General features: G+C 30.5%; 1 protein-coding gene and 1 long non-coding RNA gene across 12 annotated transcripts in view; one reads left to right on the plus strand and one right to left on the minus strand.

Annotated features, from left to right (window-relative positions):
• The window catches only part of LOC145292914 (uncharacterized), a 49862-nt gene extending 33736 nt beyond the window's left edge, over nt 1-16126 (minus strand). For both annotated transcript variants that reach the window (XR_013869617.1, XR_013869616.1), the window contains exon 1: nt 16002-16126. This is a non-coding gene — a long non-coding RNA (uncharacterized LOC145292914). The remainder of the gene's footprint in view (nt 1-16001) is intronic.
• Nucleotides 1-17972, plus strand: part of LOC145292912 (recombining binding protein suppressor of hairless-like) — a 438485-nt gene that overhangs the window by 366345 nt on the left and 54168 nt on the right. Inside the window, exon 1 of one of the 10 annotated variants that reach the window (XM_080139067.1) lies at nt 16961-17373. The exons of the other annotated variants lie outside the window; for them this stretch is intronic. Coding sequence (XP_079995193.1) covers nt 17048-17373 — 326 coding nt within the window. The 5' untranslated portion in view covers nt 16961-17047. Of the gene's footprint in view, nt 1-16960; nt 17374-17972 lie in introns of those variants that run through there. 10 annotated transcript variants of the gene reach the window in all.

Genomic DNA, 17972 nt, shown 5'->3' on the forward strand with positions numbered 1-17972 from the left:
AAACGTTTGCCGCCTTGCGACTACGGTGGACCAAACGTGCTGAAATAATTTTTTTTTTATTCTGCTTTAAATTGACCCCCCCCCCCATTTTGGGGAGCGTGGCCCCGGCACACATACACATTAAAAACCAAACTCATACAAATGGTCACTCATCTGGTACTGGCCAGCCTCAGCGTTAATAATACATTGAAATTTTCGTCACTGAAAAATAAGTTTTTTTTGGCCTGTTTGGTCTTCCATAGTTTGCTTTTTATCAAATGCAAACATAAACATTGTCGATCTAGACTCTAGATCAACGCGAAGTAACTGGTTGCCTATATGAATAAGTGAAATTATTTGAAATCCAGGTACTTATATTATGATATTTTTGCATATTCTCTTAGAAAATCATCCTAAATCTTAGTTAGACAACAAATAAATAAATTAATTATTTCAAAACCCTTTTTTTTTTTTTTTTTAAATATTTATGTACGTTTTTTGTGCAAGACAAAAAATGTCAATTGTTAACATTTTGGGAAAATTTAACATTTAAAATTTAATTAAAAATAGTAGAAAAAGTTTTACATTATTCTGTTTTCTATATGATAAAATTCAGGGTTTTATCTTTCTGGAAAAAAAAAAGTTACTCAGAAATAATGGATTTTAATAAATGTAATTTCGTTTTAAAAACAACAACTTGATTTTTCGGCCATTTTTGGCGGTGCCTACAGGAATCGGTTATTACTGATTGATGCATGTGATAATTTTATGTGAAATTTATTTTTGTTTTATTTACTTTTACCATTAAGTTTTTAAAGCTGTTTATATGTAATCGCTTAAAAAATGAAATCTAGTTTTTTTTTTTGAGGGGTGGGTGGGTGAACTGTTGTTTCTTGACTTCAGCAATATTTCTGTTTTCTTTTTCTTTTTACAAAAACAAAACTAAACAGATTTAAAAACCACAAATGTGACAAAACGAAACAAAAACACAAACGGATTCTGATAATTGTTGGAGAATTTGTTTTTTTCTTTGTCCTGATTTTGTTTAAATGCCTGTATTTTCTCAAGTAGTCACTTAATTTAATTATCAGTCTTTTTTATTGGAGGATTTTCTCAACTCAATTAAGTTTACTGCCTTTTAAACGTAAACACTTTTCTCACATAGGTATTTTTTTTTTCAGTGAAAATTCTACATTTTTTTCACCATGTTTTTTTTTTCTTTCTTTGTTTTTGTTCACTCAGGTGTTGAAATTATATTCTTGTAGCAGAAGAAAGATAAATAAAAACTAGGTCTACCACACAATTTCTTCTAGTGATATAGTACAATATTTTTGGCACAAATCGCCTAATTAGGTTTTATATATATATATATATATATATATATACATACGTGTGTGTGTTAAATTCATATCCATGCTAGCAGAAGAATAGCTCATATTATTTGGATTATTCGAACTACTGTTCTCATTTGGAGTGTTATTTTCACAACATTTCAGCCGATGTAACCTCCAATCTTTTTCAGGTATATTTTGTCAAACTCAAGAATCTGCATGAAATTTAAGATAGAACCCTTTATTTGATCCACGGGGTTAGCATTTTCTTTGTTCCATTAATCATGACTGGATAGAAGTCCTAAGTAATTCATAATCGCCTACACTGAAGATCGAACTTTCAACCTCCAGAAAAGTGTCACTTACAAGTGAAGTTGTTTAACAAGTACTTCAACTGTTGCATCATGAGTCTTTGAGTTTGAGAGAAAGATTCCCTGAGTTTGACACGGTACACCAGAAGAATATCGGAGATTACATTGACTGAAACATTGTGCAACTAACACACAAGATGAGAACAGTAGTCTGGATAATACAAATAATGAGTTAATCATTTTGCAGTTTGTTTTACAAAAGAGCATTTCATTAGTTAACTATTGTTTTTGTCTGTTTTCATTTTATTATAACATAGTTCTATTTATAGATGGCTACTCCAATAACACTTAGTTCGGTTCATGATTTATTCTTATATCATGAATAAAAGGCGAAAAGAGATCAAGTTACTTTTGGAAGTTGAAATACTTAAAAGACAAACTGGAAATATGGAAAACAATCTGGAGATTAATGGTGAACTTGCCTAAAACTAAAGTGATGATGTGTGGCTCTGGTATACAATTCCTAAAAAAACTCAGCATTTATCTACCTTCCACGGCGGTGATGATATGACACAAGAGTTGGAAAGTGGGATAGAAGACGAACACTCAGACCTGCAAAATATGTCCAGACAATTTCATTGGCATTCCCCAGTAATGGAGCATTGGGCGATTAGCAATAAACTAACCGCTTCTCAAAGGAAGGAGGCAAAGCCTGAAAGAGTGGACCTACTGGAACTGCACAGGATCAAAGCCATACCTCAGTCAACAGGAAGGAGGTCATTTATACAAGAACACATTTTGTTGCTGAATGAAAACGTCTAGTGTTTTTTTGTTTTTTTTTGTATGCTGGAAGGCTGTTAAAAACCATGCAATACCGTGTAACCTGTGCCTACAATGGATTCATAAGAAGTGACTGACCTGACGTACATCAAGTCTGTTGCCAAGGTCGCTGGAAAGATGGTGGGGTCCTTTTACCGCTCCAGAAGATATCTCACTACTGATGCAATTCTCTATCTATATAAAAGCCAAGTACGTCCAAGGATGGAATACTGTTGCCATATCTGGGCAGGAGCTGCTAAAAACAGCCTATCCTGCCTTGACAGAGTACAAAATCGACTTCGTGGCTTAGTGGGGGATGCCCTTTTCTCTACCCTGCAACCTCTCTCCCACAGAAGAGACGTTGCGAGCCTATCCTTGTTTTATCGTTATTTTCATGGCAGGTGCTCGTCTGAACTCCAATCTCTGGTCCCCCCTCGCCAATCTTTCATGAAAAACACCCGTCTAGCTGAATCCACTGTGAAAAATTTCCCCCACTCTATATCTGTGCCTTAATCAAAACGCGGATTTCATGAACAAAGCTTCTTTCTTAGAACTGCACGCCTGTGGAACTCTGTTCCGTCTGCCTGCTTCCCACCGGACTACAACTTGGAGGTCTTCAAGTCCAACGTTAACAAATTCCTAATGAACCGCCCCCTTAAGTAAACACTTCATCAAATCTCCACACTAACGTAATGTACTTGCAATAACCCTTATCCCTGAGTGACTTCCGGGCCTTGATAAGTGGTGATCACTGTGTAAAAAAAAAAAAAAAAAAAAAAGGTTAGGTTGGCCGTGAACCTCAACTTCAAATGTAGAAGGGTACGGGTGCATCCTATTGCCGATCGTCCCACAAAGAGTTGGCACTAGATGGCAATACCATAGAGGTAGTAAAAAAACAAAAAATCTCACTTAATCGAAAGAAGTTAAAATTAAACAATATTCAATTAAACCCATTAATTTTTTCTCTAATCTTGACACCACAAATGTTTTTTTTTTTTTTTTTTTGAACTAACAATATTTGTTGTAACTTAGTTTGAATATCACCAAAATTCATTGCCGTCAATCAAAGTATTTGCTTAGATCCAAATTTAAATCGCATTTATTTTATTTTATTTTTGTATTTTATTTGTCTGTTTTTTTTGTTGTTTTTTTTACTAAAGTTTGTAAAAACAAAATAATTTAACTTAAATAATAAAAATGAGTTTGCTTTTCTTTTATGCATTTCTACACTCCATTTTTTTTTTCTTACTAAAAACATATGAACAAGTTTCTGTGAAGAAAAAAATATATATTGCAGTGAATACATTGGGGTGGAATTTTAAGTAATGGCTCAAATTATTTACAGTGAAATGTTTTATTTTTATTATTACGTTAAAAAAAATTATCCTTTTAATTAATGTTTTTATTTTTTAACTTAAAAACATGTTTTAGTATAAAACAACACAACAAATGTTTAACATTTTTTGGGTATTTTTAACTACATGAGGACTTTTAATAATCGCTTCAAAATGAAACAAAATACTGGTAGAACATTATTTTCACACAATGGGTGGTATTTATTAGATGTGGTGCCACAAGTATTTTGTTTAATTTTCAATTTTTGAGCTATTACCAAAGGTCCTCGTCTAATGCTTATGGCAGTCATGTTTTGATTTTCATTCTAACTGAATAGAGTCGATAATCGCTTTTTTTTTGGGGGGGGGGGGTGCTTTAAAATATGTTAAAACACCACAAAACTTATTCAGGGGGGTAGAAGAGTAACTTATCTTGCCTTTGGTAACATTTATTCGTTGCATATTTGTTTTTTTTTACCATTTTTCTGTTCTGTTAGCTACAGTTTAAATACTTATAAATTCTTGTTTATTTGTTGTCTTAAATAATCAAATTCGGATCCGTTAGAACTATCGTCATGCTGTTGTCTCACCGGTCATTGAATTTGTCAGGAAATCCCCGTTTTTATGACACCAGAGTTATCTCCCTTGGTATTTTCTTGGTTTGTTTTTTATCAGTCATTCAAATATGGTAATCTTTTCTTTTTTTCAGCATTTTCCGTGTAAAATCTAGCTTGTTTTAACCTACTGTTTTTAATGTTTAATGTTATTTGTATTTTTGTCCATATTTTTACTAAAACATGGTTGCATATATATATATATATATATATATATATATATATATATATATATATATATATATATATATATATATATATAAAGCATTAACTTCAATGTTTCTATCGCTTAATGAAAAGTATAAGAAATCAATAAAAAACAACAAAAAAAAACACGAAGCACAAATGAATACAATTATATAAATCAAATATTTTGGATTTGACAGACCCTTTTTAATGATATCTAGACATTGGCATTTTTTTTGTCTTAATTGCGAATATATATTTTAAAAATGAATAATACCCGTCCCAGGATGGGTAAATTGTTTTTTCCTAAGCAGAACATTTTTGCACCACTTTTATTTCCCCACATAAAAAGTAAAATAAAGATATAATACCACTAAACCTTATGCCTGGAATTCTTACTCCAGTTCTGATTAATGTTTGATTCTAGAAAACGTCTACCATCATCTGCCTCATCGTTGTGGATCAAATGTAAGGCAAAGCTTAAATGTTTGCATTTTGGGGAATATTTATTGATTGATGTTTAAATACATATTATTAAAAAGTTACAAAAATAAAAAAATATCTGAATTTTAACATTGCCTCTTTGCCAAAAAATGAATTAAATTAAATACAACTCATATTACACAGCCTTTACACAGAACAGCTGTGTTCCAAAAATCATCATAATTGGTTAATTAATTTAGGAATTAATCCTATACATATATAGATATAGTCCTATACAGTATATAAACACACACATATATATATATATATATATATATATATATATATATGGAGTCAAGCATCTATCAAGGCTCGACGGCCACTCGAGGATAAGGATTAATGAATGTTAAAGTAGTAGTGTAGTAATCGTTAATGGTGTAAATTGGGTAGAATTTGATTATTTATGGGGACGGATCAACAAGAATTTGTTTACATTGGATTTGAAGGCTACTATGCTGTATTCAACTGGGAAGTAGGCCAGTGGAACAGTGTTCTACAGGCGGGTAGTTTTGGGAAAGAAGCTTTGGAATCTGTGTTTAGATTTAGGCACATATAGAAAGTGGAGGAAATAGTATATAGTGGTTGTAGCTAGTTGAGTGTTTCTTGTGAAAGTTCAGCAAGGGGAACCATAAAGTTCAGTCGAGCACTTGATAGTTATAAAATATATATGGTATATTTTATAACTTACTACCTAACTCTACCTATATATTGAGCACTGTTGAAGCAAATGCTTAAAGTTTACGCATAAATTCATACTGTCGTATATTTATGTGATTAAATGAAGTAATCATATATATATATATATATATATAGAGAGAGAGAGAGAGAGAGATATATATATATAGAGATATATATATATATATTATATACTTGTGATTTTGTAATATATTTTATTTGCAAATAAACATAACATAATTTTAAACTAGTTTAAGGTGGTTTTGCATATTGTATGTACTGAATAAACTTTTAACTCTGCCCACAAAACTATTTCAACATTTAATAATGACAGAAAACAGCCGAAGATTTTTTATTTTTTAAAAAAATATTCTGATGAAGTCAAAATCAATGTTATACCATAATTGTCTGAAGACAACTGAATGTGTGTCTTCCTTGTCACTTTGATAATTTTTTTTTCTTTTTTGTCTGCATGTTTAATATGATGAAAAAATGAAGACAATAAGTTTTCTTCACAAAAAGACATTGGCAATATATTACAACTGCCGTTTCATCATTCGATTGATTAATGATGAGGCAAATATTAATTAAATGTTAAATCCAATATGTATCAGGAAGTTTCATGAAGTGTCTTGCTGGCTTGACAAGCTGAAAGCAAGCTCAATGCATTTTCCACTAAGAGTGACGATGTAGAGGCACTTGTAAATCCAAGTCCATTCATGATAATCACTAGAATGGTACATCATTACCAGACGAAGTTTGTTTTCATTTACTTTTATTCATTTTATTTTATTAAAAATCAAAAATTTAATAGCATAAAATAAAACGATATTAAAAAAAAAAATGCTACTTCTACACAATTTGAACCAAACTAAATCGATTTTTTTTCGGAACAGAGTTCCGGAACTAACTAGAAAGAAACAGTTTGTGAATTGGTAGCTGGAAAAAAATAAATAAATAAATAAAACAAACTAGCAGACGATAATTAAAGACGGCATCAATTGTAAAAAGATCAAACTTAAAAAAATTTAAATGCTTTAAAAAACGCTATTCAGTCTCCAGAAATAATAATTAAAAAATAAAAAAAATAAATCACTTCGTAAGATTTCCAAAAATATGCAGATATCTGTAAGAAATCTATCACTGGATAACTGGTATTATTTTGTATTCAAGCATGTGGCGAAACTCTCTGGAGTTTATGCATGAGTTATTTATTTATTTAAAAAAAAAAAACACGTTTATAAACAAAATCACACCACATTGCTTTGAAAGTTATAAAAAACAATCTCAGCTGATGGTTGATGTTAAGTGCACTTCATCTATTGATAAAAAAAATAAATTGTATTCTGTACTTATTCAATTTTATTGTTTTTTTTTTTTAAATATGATTTTATGTAAAAATAAGTTTTGAAATCCTGCTGTAACATTTCAGTACTGGACCAAGTGTAAAAAGTTGAATATCGAATTTAGCAGCAAGTCATAGGAATGTTTACTAGAAAGAACAATTGGAAGTTCGTCATACACTATTCACTATGACTATGCAATTCCGACAGTTAGAAAACGGAGCTATTAACCCTGACAGAATTATATGGGACAAGAAAGAGAAAGAAGCAACCTTAGTAGAAGTTAGTGTTCCCAATGATGCTGGATTAAACAGAGGTGATAGGACAAAATAATGAAATACCAAGATTTTATTTATGATATGAAAAAAAAAAATTGGAATGATAGGAAGATCGCTATCATTCCAGTAATTATGGGAGCAACCATGAAAAAGAATGTCAAAAACTATCTGGCAAATATACTCGGTGAACCAAGTGCAAGAGAGATTCAATCAATTACATGTAAAGGTATGGTTAAAAAGATTTCTTGGTTGGAATGCTATGTCTAAGATAGTGGGTGAATGTCTGGCATCTGATAGAATGCCCCATCCCCAGCTAAAACAAAATAAGAGAGTTGATAAAAAGAAGAGACTAAGAAATTACTTTTGTGGTGCTTTTTTTTTTTTTTTTTTAACAATGGCCTTAACATTAAAAAAAAAATAACAAAGTAAATTATTGTATTATTTTTTTGTTTGGCAATTGTATAACTTGGAGTATTTACTTAAAGATCGGCATATTACAAAAAAACAAAAAAAACAAAAAAAGCAACTTGAAGTAATTAGCTCCCAAAGAGGCTGCCATTTTTATTGCTTAGTTTTGTATGTTTTTCGTAGCCCACCATAAAAAAGCTTGCCATATAAAAGATTATTTTTTTTGCAGCGAAATTCTATATTTTATGAACTATTATTTTATTTTTTGATTTGTAATATATTTTAATTTCATTTTTAATAAACACTTTGATTTTAGCATTTCTTTCTTAGGAAATTACAAATCAAGATAACGAACTGATCAATTATAGCCCATTTTTCAAACTTGTAAAACAATAAATGTTGTTTAACTTTTTTTATGTATATATTTTTAGCTTAGCCACTAGCACCAAGTCCAAGTGACACTCCCCCTCCTACCCGGTCGAATTAATAAAAACAAAACAAAACTGAATTAACCAAGAATGAAAAAAGTAGTTTATACAAGTTAATAGTATTTTTTTTGGTGGTGGTGAGGGGAGGGGGCGCTGGTGATACCTAAACTCAGGGTTAGTGGTAGGATTAAGGCAGGGCTATTATTAACTTGTTGTTATTGTTATACTATTTTATTGGCACTATATTAACTTGTTTATATTTAAAAAGAAATATGTCTCATTCGGAAATATTTTGCAATTATGACAGAAAAAAATCAAGGGGAATAACTTTTTATTGAAGAATTAAAAAAAACAAAAACTGCTTTTTTCTTTGGATTTCTCATCTAAAAAAATTCAGAACTGTCATAAAATCTGCTGTCTCTCTTACAACTAGAATTTTAGTACTTTTTCTGTATAAATTAAAAAAAATATGCAAACAAAAAAAAAAACAAAAAAACTAAAACTACTTGATTACATCCCAGGCAACGTCAGGTGAGCACAGCTAATCTTTCATAGTTCTATCTGGAGGAAAATTCATTTTGCACCTGATGACCTTTTCGAGCCTTAAAATAATATAAAAAAATGTCTTTTGTTGTGTTTTATCTACGCAAGTTTTGTTGCGTGGCTCGTTTTAGTATTCTAAAATATTCCAACCCAAACAGGTTTTCAACTGAGGTTCGTTTTTCTTTCTTTCTTTCTTTTAAATTGATTTGTTATTCCACATCTAAAATGGACAGATTTAATTGGGATGGTCCTTGCACTAGCAATAATAGAATTATTATTTTTTCTTATTTTAATTCAGATATTTTGGATTAGTCATGTAAAAAAAGGTATAACATTTTGTTGTCATGTTAAATTTATAAAAAAACAAAAAAAAAGTTTAAGATGCGTTCATCAGGAACGTGGGTTTTATTTCACTAACATTCAGTAACTTTTAAAATTGGAATCGTTCTCTTTTAGTTGGTGTTGATTAACACATTTGTGAAAACAATCTTTCATCTTTTTAGTGCAGAAATAATTTACTACCTAGCTCTACTCACCAAGAATTAAGCCAAATCTCATGTTTATTTCAACCCAATAGGGCCTTTTCAAATGCGCTGTTGACAGCCCTCCACCAAGTTTCTTATTTGAAAAGGCCCTATTGGGTTGAAATAAATTTATAATTAGATTTGGCTAAATTTTTGGTTATTTGTCTCCTTATAACTTATATCGTTCCTCTGATATGCATTGATCTATCCTTTATTAACACACACACACACACACACACACACACACACACACACACACACACACACACACACACACACACACTGTCTCAAAATTAATGAACTATTTTGAAATATAAATTGGTATAAAATTATATGGTTTATTATGTATGAATTGAAATATTTTCTGACAAAGACGAGGTTTTATAGTAAAGTCTTCTGTTTTTGTTAAAAATAATTGTAATAAAATCTTTTCTTTTTTAAAGAACTGATTTAGAGAACTCTGGAAGTTCTTTCTTGAAGGATTAAAATTTTTGTATTTTTTAAGTATTTTTTACAGAATATTAGAAAAGTTGTGAAAAAAGTATGGGATCTTTGAGGGATTTATTTGAAGGTTTTTAGGTGTTTTAAAAACATTTCTGAAAATAATGTTTTTGTAAATTTATAAAAAAAAGTTGATATTTTTTAGGAATTAATTTTTTTAATTTTAAAAATTAAAAAAATTAATTCCTAAAAAATATCAACTTTTTATGATGATTTTAATATTTTAATTTTTTTATAGATCTTTTAACTTTTAAGTATGATGCATATAAAAACAGATTTTTATAAATTAAAAAAAAAAAAAGAATGATTTTTGACCATTTTTTAGGAAATATATTTTGAAATATGTCAAATGATAGCCAAGTGTCATTTAATCCATTGAGTTTTGATCTCAGCTTGAGGCAGCTGTTTGTTCAACCACATTGAAGAGTTATATAGCAAAACATCAATAACCAGTGTGTGTGTGTATATATATATATATATATATATATATATATATATATATATATATATTGTTATTGAAAACTTATTAAAATGTTATGTAACAGTGACAGTTTATAGGGATTCCATAAGATTAAGAAAGCAAGATACGAGGAAAAGGGAGAAAAAAAGATATGGTAAAATCCAACGAGAAAGACGGTGTTATATATTTGTTTTTGTTTCCGATACATTTTGAATGAATTTAATTATTTATACGAAAGTGCATTTTTACCTAAATGCGAGTTGGGAATAATTTTCCCTTTTATTAATTTGGTATTCCCAAATGGGGAGCAGCATATATATTGTTTAAAATATAATTAACCACCAACACGTATTTCGTTGTCTACGACACATCAGAGTGGCTGAATCTAGCGAGATGACTGACTGGTTGGTTGCATTCCAATGACAGAAGGAAAGAATTAGTCTCATAATTAATTGACTCACCGGCAAAATAATTTTCCAACAAGACACTAAAAAATGTGAATTTTTATCTTTATTTTTTTATGTAGTTTTAAAAGTTGAAAAAAAATTTCAAGATTATATACATAATCAAGATTATATTTCTCTTCAGTCCTTTTGCTTGTGTCTGTCTGTTCCACTTTTTCTTGTAGACTAATAGGCCGATCTGTTTGAAATATTGTATGGACCTTTGTTATATTAAGGTGCAGCAAACTAAGGATTATGGTATCCATTCGCTGCATAGTTAGAGAATTATAGGAATTGGTATTTAATGCAAAAATAAGCACAAATTGAACCATATTAAACCATCAATTTTTAAGTTTTGTTCGTGTTTAACAGATTAAAATGTCTAATGTGTGTATCTAAAATAAAATTATATATAAGACATACTGATTTATATTCTGTGACAATATTTCATATTTAAAAATGTCTGCCTGTATTGACAAATCTTTTCCTTTTATATTTTTTTGGATATATAAAGGATATTTCTCGGAAACTATTTTGAAGACAAAATAATATTTCTATATATAAAGGATATTTAAAGGATATTTCTCGGAAACTATTTTGAGAAAAAATAATATTTCTATATATATATATAAAGACTAATCTCAATTCATAAATGACCATTCTATATATTTGAAAATAAATATTTTGAAAGGATTATAAACAAGGATATAAGTATAGAAACTTTTAATTTCGGAATATGAGACACTGTTTCTTTCTATTACATTTATTCAGTGTAGCCTTACTAGCACCCATTTCAAGCCAGGGATCAAACCAACTACATAGTCTGCAGTTTTTACCACTATACCATGGGACAAACATTGTCCATACAAGATGTCTAAAATGTGCAACATGTATTGCATATGACATGGAAAGAAACTGGAATTTTAGGGAAATTTCTATCTTTCTAATAATTGCAAGAGCAGTCATGCTCATGAAAAAGAATTTCAAAAACTTCCTGGCGAATATACTTGGTGAACCAAGTGCAAGAGAGATACAAACAGTTGCATTTTAAGGGACGGTTAAAATATTGAAAACATCTCTTGGTTAGAATATATGAGATAGTAGGTGAATGCTTGACATTCGGTAGTTTTAACAAAATGATATGAAAATTGAGGAGGACAAATATTTTTCTTGCATTACTAAAATAAAATTCTCTTTACTTATTGTTATTATTATTATTATTATTATTATTATTACTCTTTATTTTTAATATCATTTTAGTATTACTATTTTTAGTATTATTATTTTTATTACTATATAGAAGCAAATGAACTCATTTTGCCATTTAATTTACATATGTGTAGTATATGTACAGACACACGTAAATTAGATGACGACAAAAAATAAGTCATGAAATATTTCATGGTGGTTACAGAGGGATGAGGGGTTAAGGTGAGAGGTATGAGGGAAATAGATCGCCAAGAGAGAGAATACAGTAATTTGTTCAGTTAATTATAAATTATGGCTGATTAAATTAATTAAAAATGAATTTTTTCAAGCATAACTAAATCCTAAAACTAAGTTATATTTTACCATGTATTTTGTGTTATTAAAGTATATAGGAAATAAAACTTTAGAGAAATAAACGTTGATTTAATTCAACTTTAGTATAATGACACATTAGTTCCTGTTGGTTTGTTTGTAGGTTTTTGGAGATAGAACTTCCCCATATTTTCTTAAACTACATTAACCAAACAGTTTCTCGTGCTGCCAGATCAGGCAGTCTGGAGATACCGGCTCCCTTACCTTAAATGCATCAAACATTGATGTTATTGTTTATTTTTTTTTTAATTTATAAAATTCAATTATGTTCTGTAAAGCCAAAAGCATTTGTTTTTTCTCTAAACTAAACCTCACAAATAAATAAATAAAACTTGAAATCAAATCTTTTTTTCTAAAATTACTGACCGGAAAAGGTTTGATATGCCGTAAAATAAAGCAACCAAACCAAAGAGCATGAATAAATATTTGAAAATATAAAAAATTTGAAGCATACAAAACTATTTTCTAAAATGATTGGATTTGGTATTAAATAACCCGAAAAAAACGAAACGAAACACCATGAATTCATATTTTAAGATATAAACAACTTGCAGTATAAAAATGTTTTTCTAAAATCACCAGATTGGTCATTAAATAACGCAAAAGGGTTGATATCGCATAAAATAACCAATCCAAACCTAAAGCATTTGGGTAAGTACATTTCCTTTTGATTCAACGGGCTATATAACATAATTGTGTGGGATGGGGGTCTGTATTTGTCCACTTGACATCCATAAAAAGGAAATACTGCAATTTACTTCAAAACTATATACAAATTAAAAAGATAATAGAAATGTTAATAAACGGTTAAGGGTTTGATGTGGTAGTGCACGTTGCCCAGAACTGGGAATTTGGGGGACTTTTTTGGCATCCAAATTCCAGTGAAGACCAATGGTGGTTGCTAGCGAGAAATCAATGGTAAGCGGCTGTTGTGATAATGCAAAGACATTTGCAAAGGTTATCAAAAGAGATGGAGAGTACTGGAAATTTGGGGAGATTTGTTATCACTCAGACTCCAGTGAACTCCACTGATTGTTGTGTTAATAATAATAATTAATAATTATTATTAATAATAATTGTTAATAATAATAATTAATAATTATTATTAATAATAATTATTAATAATAATAATTATTAATAATTATTAATAATTATAATCATTAATAATAATTAATAATAATAATTAATGATATAATAATTAATGATAATAATAATATAATAATTAATGATAATGATAATAATAATGATGATAATGATAATAATTAATGATAATAATAATAATAATTAATAATAATAATAATTAATAATAATTAATAATGATAATGATAAATAATCATAGCAGTAATAATGATAATGATAATAATAATAATCATCCTTTTGAAATGAAATATGCCTGTAGGGTTAATATTTAAAAAAAAAACAAAAAAAACAAAAACGACTCGTCTCCTGTAAAAAATACTTGTCGTCAAGTAAATCATTTTTAAATAAATAAAATAAATATGTTTCTTTATTTAAGATTGTAGCAATTCATTTTTTCATTTATTTATTTTTGTTTTCATATGTTTATTTTCTATTTACTGATCATGTTTTTATTTAAAGGAAAAATACCTTTTTACGTCTAATTTTACATCTGTTCAAATTGTGGTGTGTTTGTACCACATAATTGAAAAATATAAAGATAAATATTTCATGTGAGATCGGATCATAAGAGAGAGGATGCTCGATAAGAAATTGGAAAGTTTACAAAATTTTTCATCAGTAAGGAATATATAATGTAAATTGACCCTTAATCCATGGATTTTCAAAGATAAGCACTTCTCATCAGCAGGAGAAAACCAATAAAATGACAAATTATTAATTAACATAAATTTGAAAGCAAAAGAAATTTTTACCATATTTTCTAGAACATTTTTTTAGTAAAAAATTCGTTTGTTTGCAAATGTGTGTGTGTATGCGCAATTTCGTGTTATAACAAGTGTACTTTTGTAGTACAAAAATTAATTTTTACTACTGAGTCACCACTTATCAAGGCCCAAAAGCTACTCAAGTTAATGAGATTGTCAGCGATTAACATGTTTAGAATATTGGAAACAATGAGTGAAATAGATCATTTAAGTGGATGACTTTACGAAAATTAGTTAACATTGGACTTGAAAACGATCATGTTGTAGTTGGCTGAGAAGCAACCCCATGGTATCGTATTTTACTGGTGGGAAGTTCTTAGAAACAAACTTTGTTCATGGAAGTTGTTTGGTTTTAGGTTCACAGAGGAAGAAAGTAAATTTCTTTATAGTTGTGGTTAGACGAGTTTTTATTGCAAATGTATTACGGGAGATGACCCAGAGTTGGAACTCGGTCGAGCACCTGCCATATAAATAACGATAATGAAGAGAAAGACTAGCAATGTGTACTTAATTGTGCAAGAGTATATATTTGTTTAATTTAAATTGATGCTTTATATTAGTTGGCTCTTCCATTCATACCTTCGATTTCATGGGAACACTGGAAACTCGGTCCGTACTGTTACACTATCAAAACATTGACATTGAATTGGTTACCATCATTATTGTTAGCACTGTGGGCTGACTTTCAAGCATTTCTATGAAACCAAAGGTATCAATGGAAAATCAAAATAGTATATAGTGTCTAGCAAATATAAATTATATATATATATATATATATATATATATATATATATATATATATATTAGTGTAATTCAATGTTATAGGAGAAGTAGCAAGAGTGCTCAATTTGTGCATGAGCAGATATAGTTTTATTCAATGACACTATACATTGTTTCGATCATTTGTTGGTACCTACGGTTTCATGGGAACACTGGAAACGTGTAGGGTTAAAAATACCAAATGTGACCGATTTATTTATTTATTACATTTGTGACGTTTATAGTGCCAACATGGTGGCTCACGTATCTTTGTGTGTCTTAAATTTCCAATATTTCGATGAGATGAAACCGAAGGTATCGATGGAAGATCAAAATCTCCATTGAATGATATATATATATGTGTATGTATGTGTTGGTCTGTGTGTGTGTGTGTCTCTCTCTCTCCCTCTCTCTCTCTCTATATATATATATATTATATATATATATATATATATATATACAAACGTTTCCTTCTACATTTCGCTATCTTAATGTTTATTGTTTTGCTCATCCATGTGTGTTGATAACGACCGTGAACTCATGCCCCACCTCCTCCCCTCCCCCCACCCAATCTACCCTACATAAAAAAAATAGAATTGGGGTGTGGCACGGTGAGTGGGAGGAGGGAAGGGGAAGGGCATTTCCATAACAATCTACAGAAGGAGATTGATCCATTTGACAATTAAAAAAAAAAAAAGCATGATTGGCTACTGATCATGGTGGAGGCAGTTTTTTTCCTACCCTCCCCCGAAACCCTGATATTGATTATGACGCCATGCATGGGTGATCCTACCCCGCCTTTCTCTTTGCCCTTTCCTTTAACTAATGCAAGGGTCTCCTTCGGTAACCCTGCCCTTTTCCGAAGATTTTAAAAAAGAAATATAAAGGGTACACAGAAGTTATATATATATATATATATATATATATATTCATAAAATCAATGAAATCTAATCAACATTGTCAAATTAAAAAGTTTTTAAAGGAATAAATAAGGGACCACTATTTTGAAAGTACACCACCTTTTTTTCTTGTTCTTTCTGCCATTGGTCGAATCAATTATTAATTTTGCTTATTAACAAATTGACAAAGTTTCTTACCTGTTTTCCGTTTCTCGTTACTCCATACCTTTTTTTCCCTTCTCTTTCATCCGCCACCCTTACACATATCTCCTTCTCTTTTTCTTTTTAGACCTTCTCCTTCTCCTGTCGTTTTCCACCTCCCCGTTTTGCGGAACCGTACTGTGGGCGTTTTCTTTTTTCTTTTTTTTTTTTTTTTTGCTCATTTTGTTTTGTTTCGTCCACGCTTTTGTTTCATTGGAACCTTACAAATCAAAGGTTGCTGGTTCCACCAAAAATTATCCATATGTTCCTCGGCTTCGGCCCAGTCCGAAACCCTCGTCGAGTTATCGCCTTCCTTCTCTTCCCTTCTTCCTTCCTTCTGCTCGTAAGAGATCCCCCCGTATAAATCGCTGCAATGAGCCGGGTCTCCTTTCCAGACGCTGCGATTGGTAGATTCAACCAGAAAGACACGAATCGTCACAGATGTTATAACTATTAAGGTGTAACGCCTTTCCATGTGACTTGCACAGGACAAAACGTCTCATCTTATAAAAGTCAACTAAGTTGGGTTGCTTATTGAGGACTTAGTACCTTTTAAGCCATTGTAAATGTAATGAGGCCAGTGGCCATGAGTTGTATGCTGCTTTTTACATACCCAATGACAACTGTTGCATGAGATCAGAGTTATTCAAACGGACAAACGTATACGTATATATATACATATACACACACACACAGGTGTGTGTACGATACGACTTATCCAGTTTGTTGTAGTCATTTATGAAGTTTCTTCCGTCAATATGACCAGCACGGACATACACGCTCTCTCTCTTCCGCGCGCGCTCTTTTCGATTGTTTTATTGTAAACTTTAAAAAACACATCTATGGGTTTATTTTAATTTATATTTTTCTGTTTATATTTAAAAAAAAAAATATTTAAAACGAAAAAAAAAATCCAAACAAACTCAGTTTACAAAAATAATTAAAAAAAACAAATAAAACAAACAAACGAAGGAAACACGGGGGTTTCCGAGGACAAGAAATCTCCGATCAGTTCTATTCCAGTGGCAGGACACTCAACCTACATGAACATGACTTGTACGTTCCCTGCCGACTTCCAGGGCAGAATCGGCTCACCGTACCCGGAACCAAATCTTACGACCTTGCATCCTCATCATCCACAGCCCCATCATCCGGCACCACCCCCAGTTCCTGTGGGACCGCCACCACCACCCTTGACTGCATGCGGACCTCCGCAAATGTCTCCACCACCAAATTACACAACAATGACCCCCTATCAATCTTATCTTGGAGATTTGTACTGTTCTTCTGATATGGGGTACTATGATCCCTATTACCCAAAAGGAGCAGAATTGAGTAGTTGTCGTTATGGATGCTCAAATTTTCCAAGGTATCTCCATGGATTTTTCTTTTCCCAAACCGTTTTCTTTTGTTTTTTTTTGTTTTCACTTTGTTTTAAGATATTTTGGCCGATTTTAGAAAATGACGATAAGACTTGAAAAGGTATAGGTAAGACAAACAAACACACACACACATATATATATATATATATCTTTGAAGTTTTTCAACCTTGAAAACTACATGAGAGAAAAAAAAAGGCAAACTTTTAGTTCCAATTCCTTCATTGAAAAACTCCTTTGTTTGTAAGTCAGTTAATCTCTTGCAAATCAGTTTGGATTCAAGTCTTAATATGGTTGTAGTGATCACCAGTTGTTTACCATTAAATCTGTTCATATATATACGTTTTTATTTGTTTTACATAAGCATCAATATGTCACTACCCATTTATGAGCATGTTTTGGTCAGCTAGTTACAAGTAACTAGAGATCTTTTCAGACGATATTGCTTATACAAATATGTATAAGCAATATTGAAATATGCTCATGAATGTGTAGCGACATTAATGCGTAAGTGAAACAAAAAGTATATCTTGCCCTACTTTGGTATTGAGCACTTTTGTATTAACCTTGTTAAAACTTCATTGATTAC

The sequence above is a fragment of the Euprymna scolopes genome, chromosome 14 (genome assembly GCF_053919585.1).
Source record: "Euprymna scolopes isolate OS-2025 chromosome 14, ASM5391958v1, whole genome shotgun sequence".
NCBI classification, from domain to species: Eukaryota; Metazoa; Mollusca; class Cephalopoda; order Sepiida; family Sepiolidae; genus Euprymna; species Euprymna scolopes.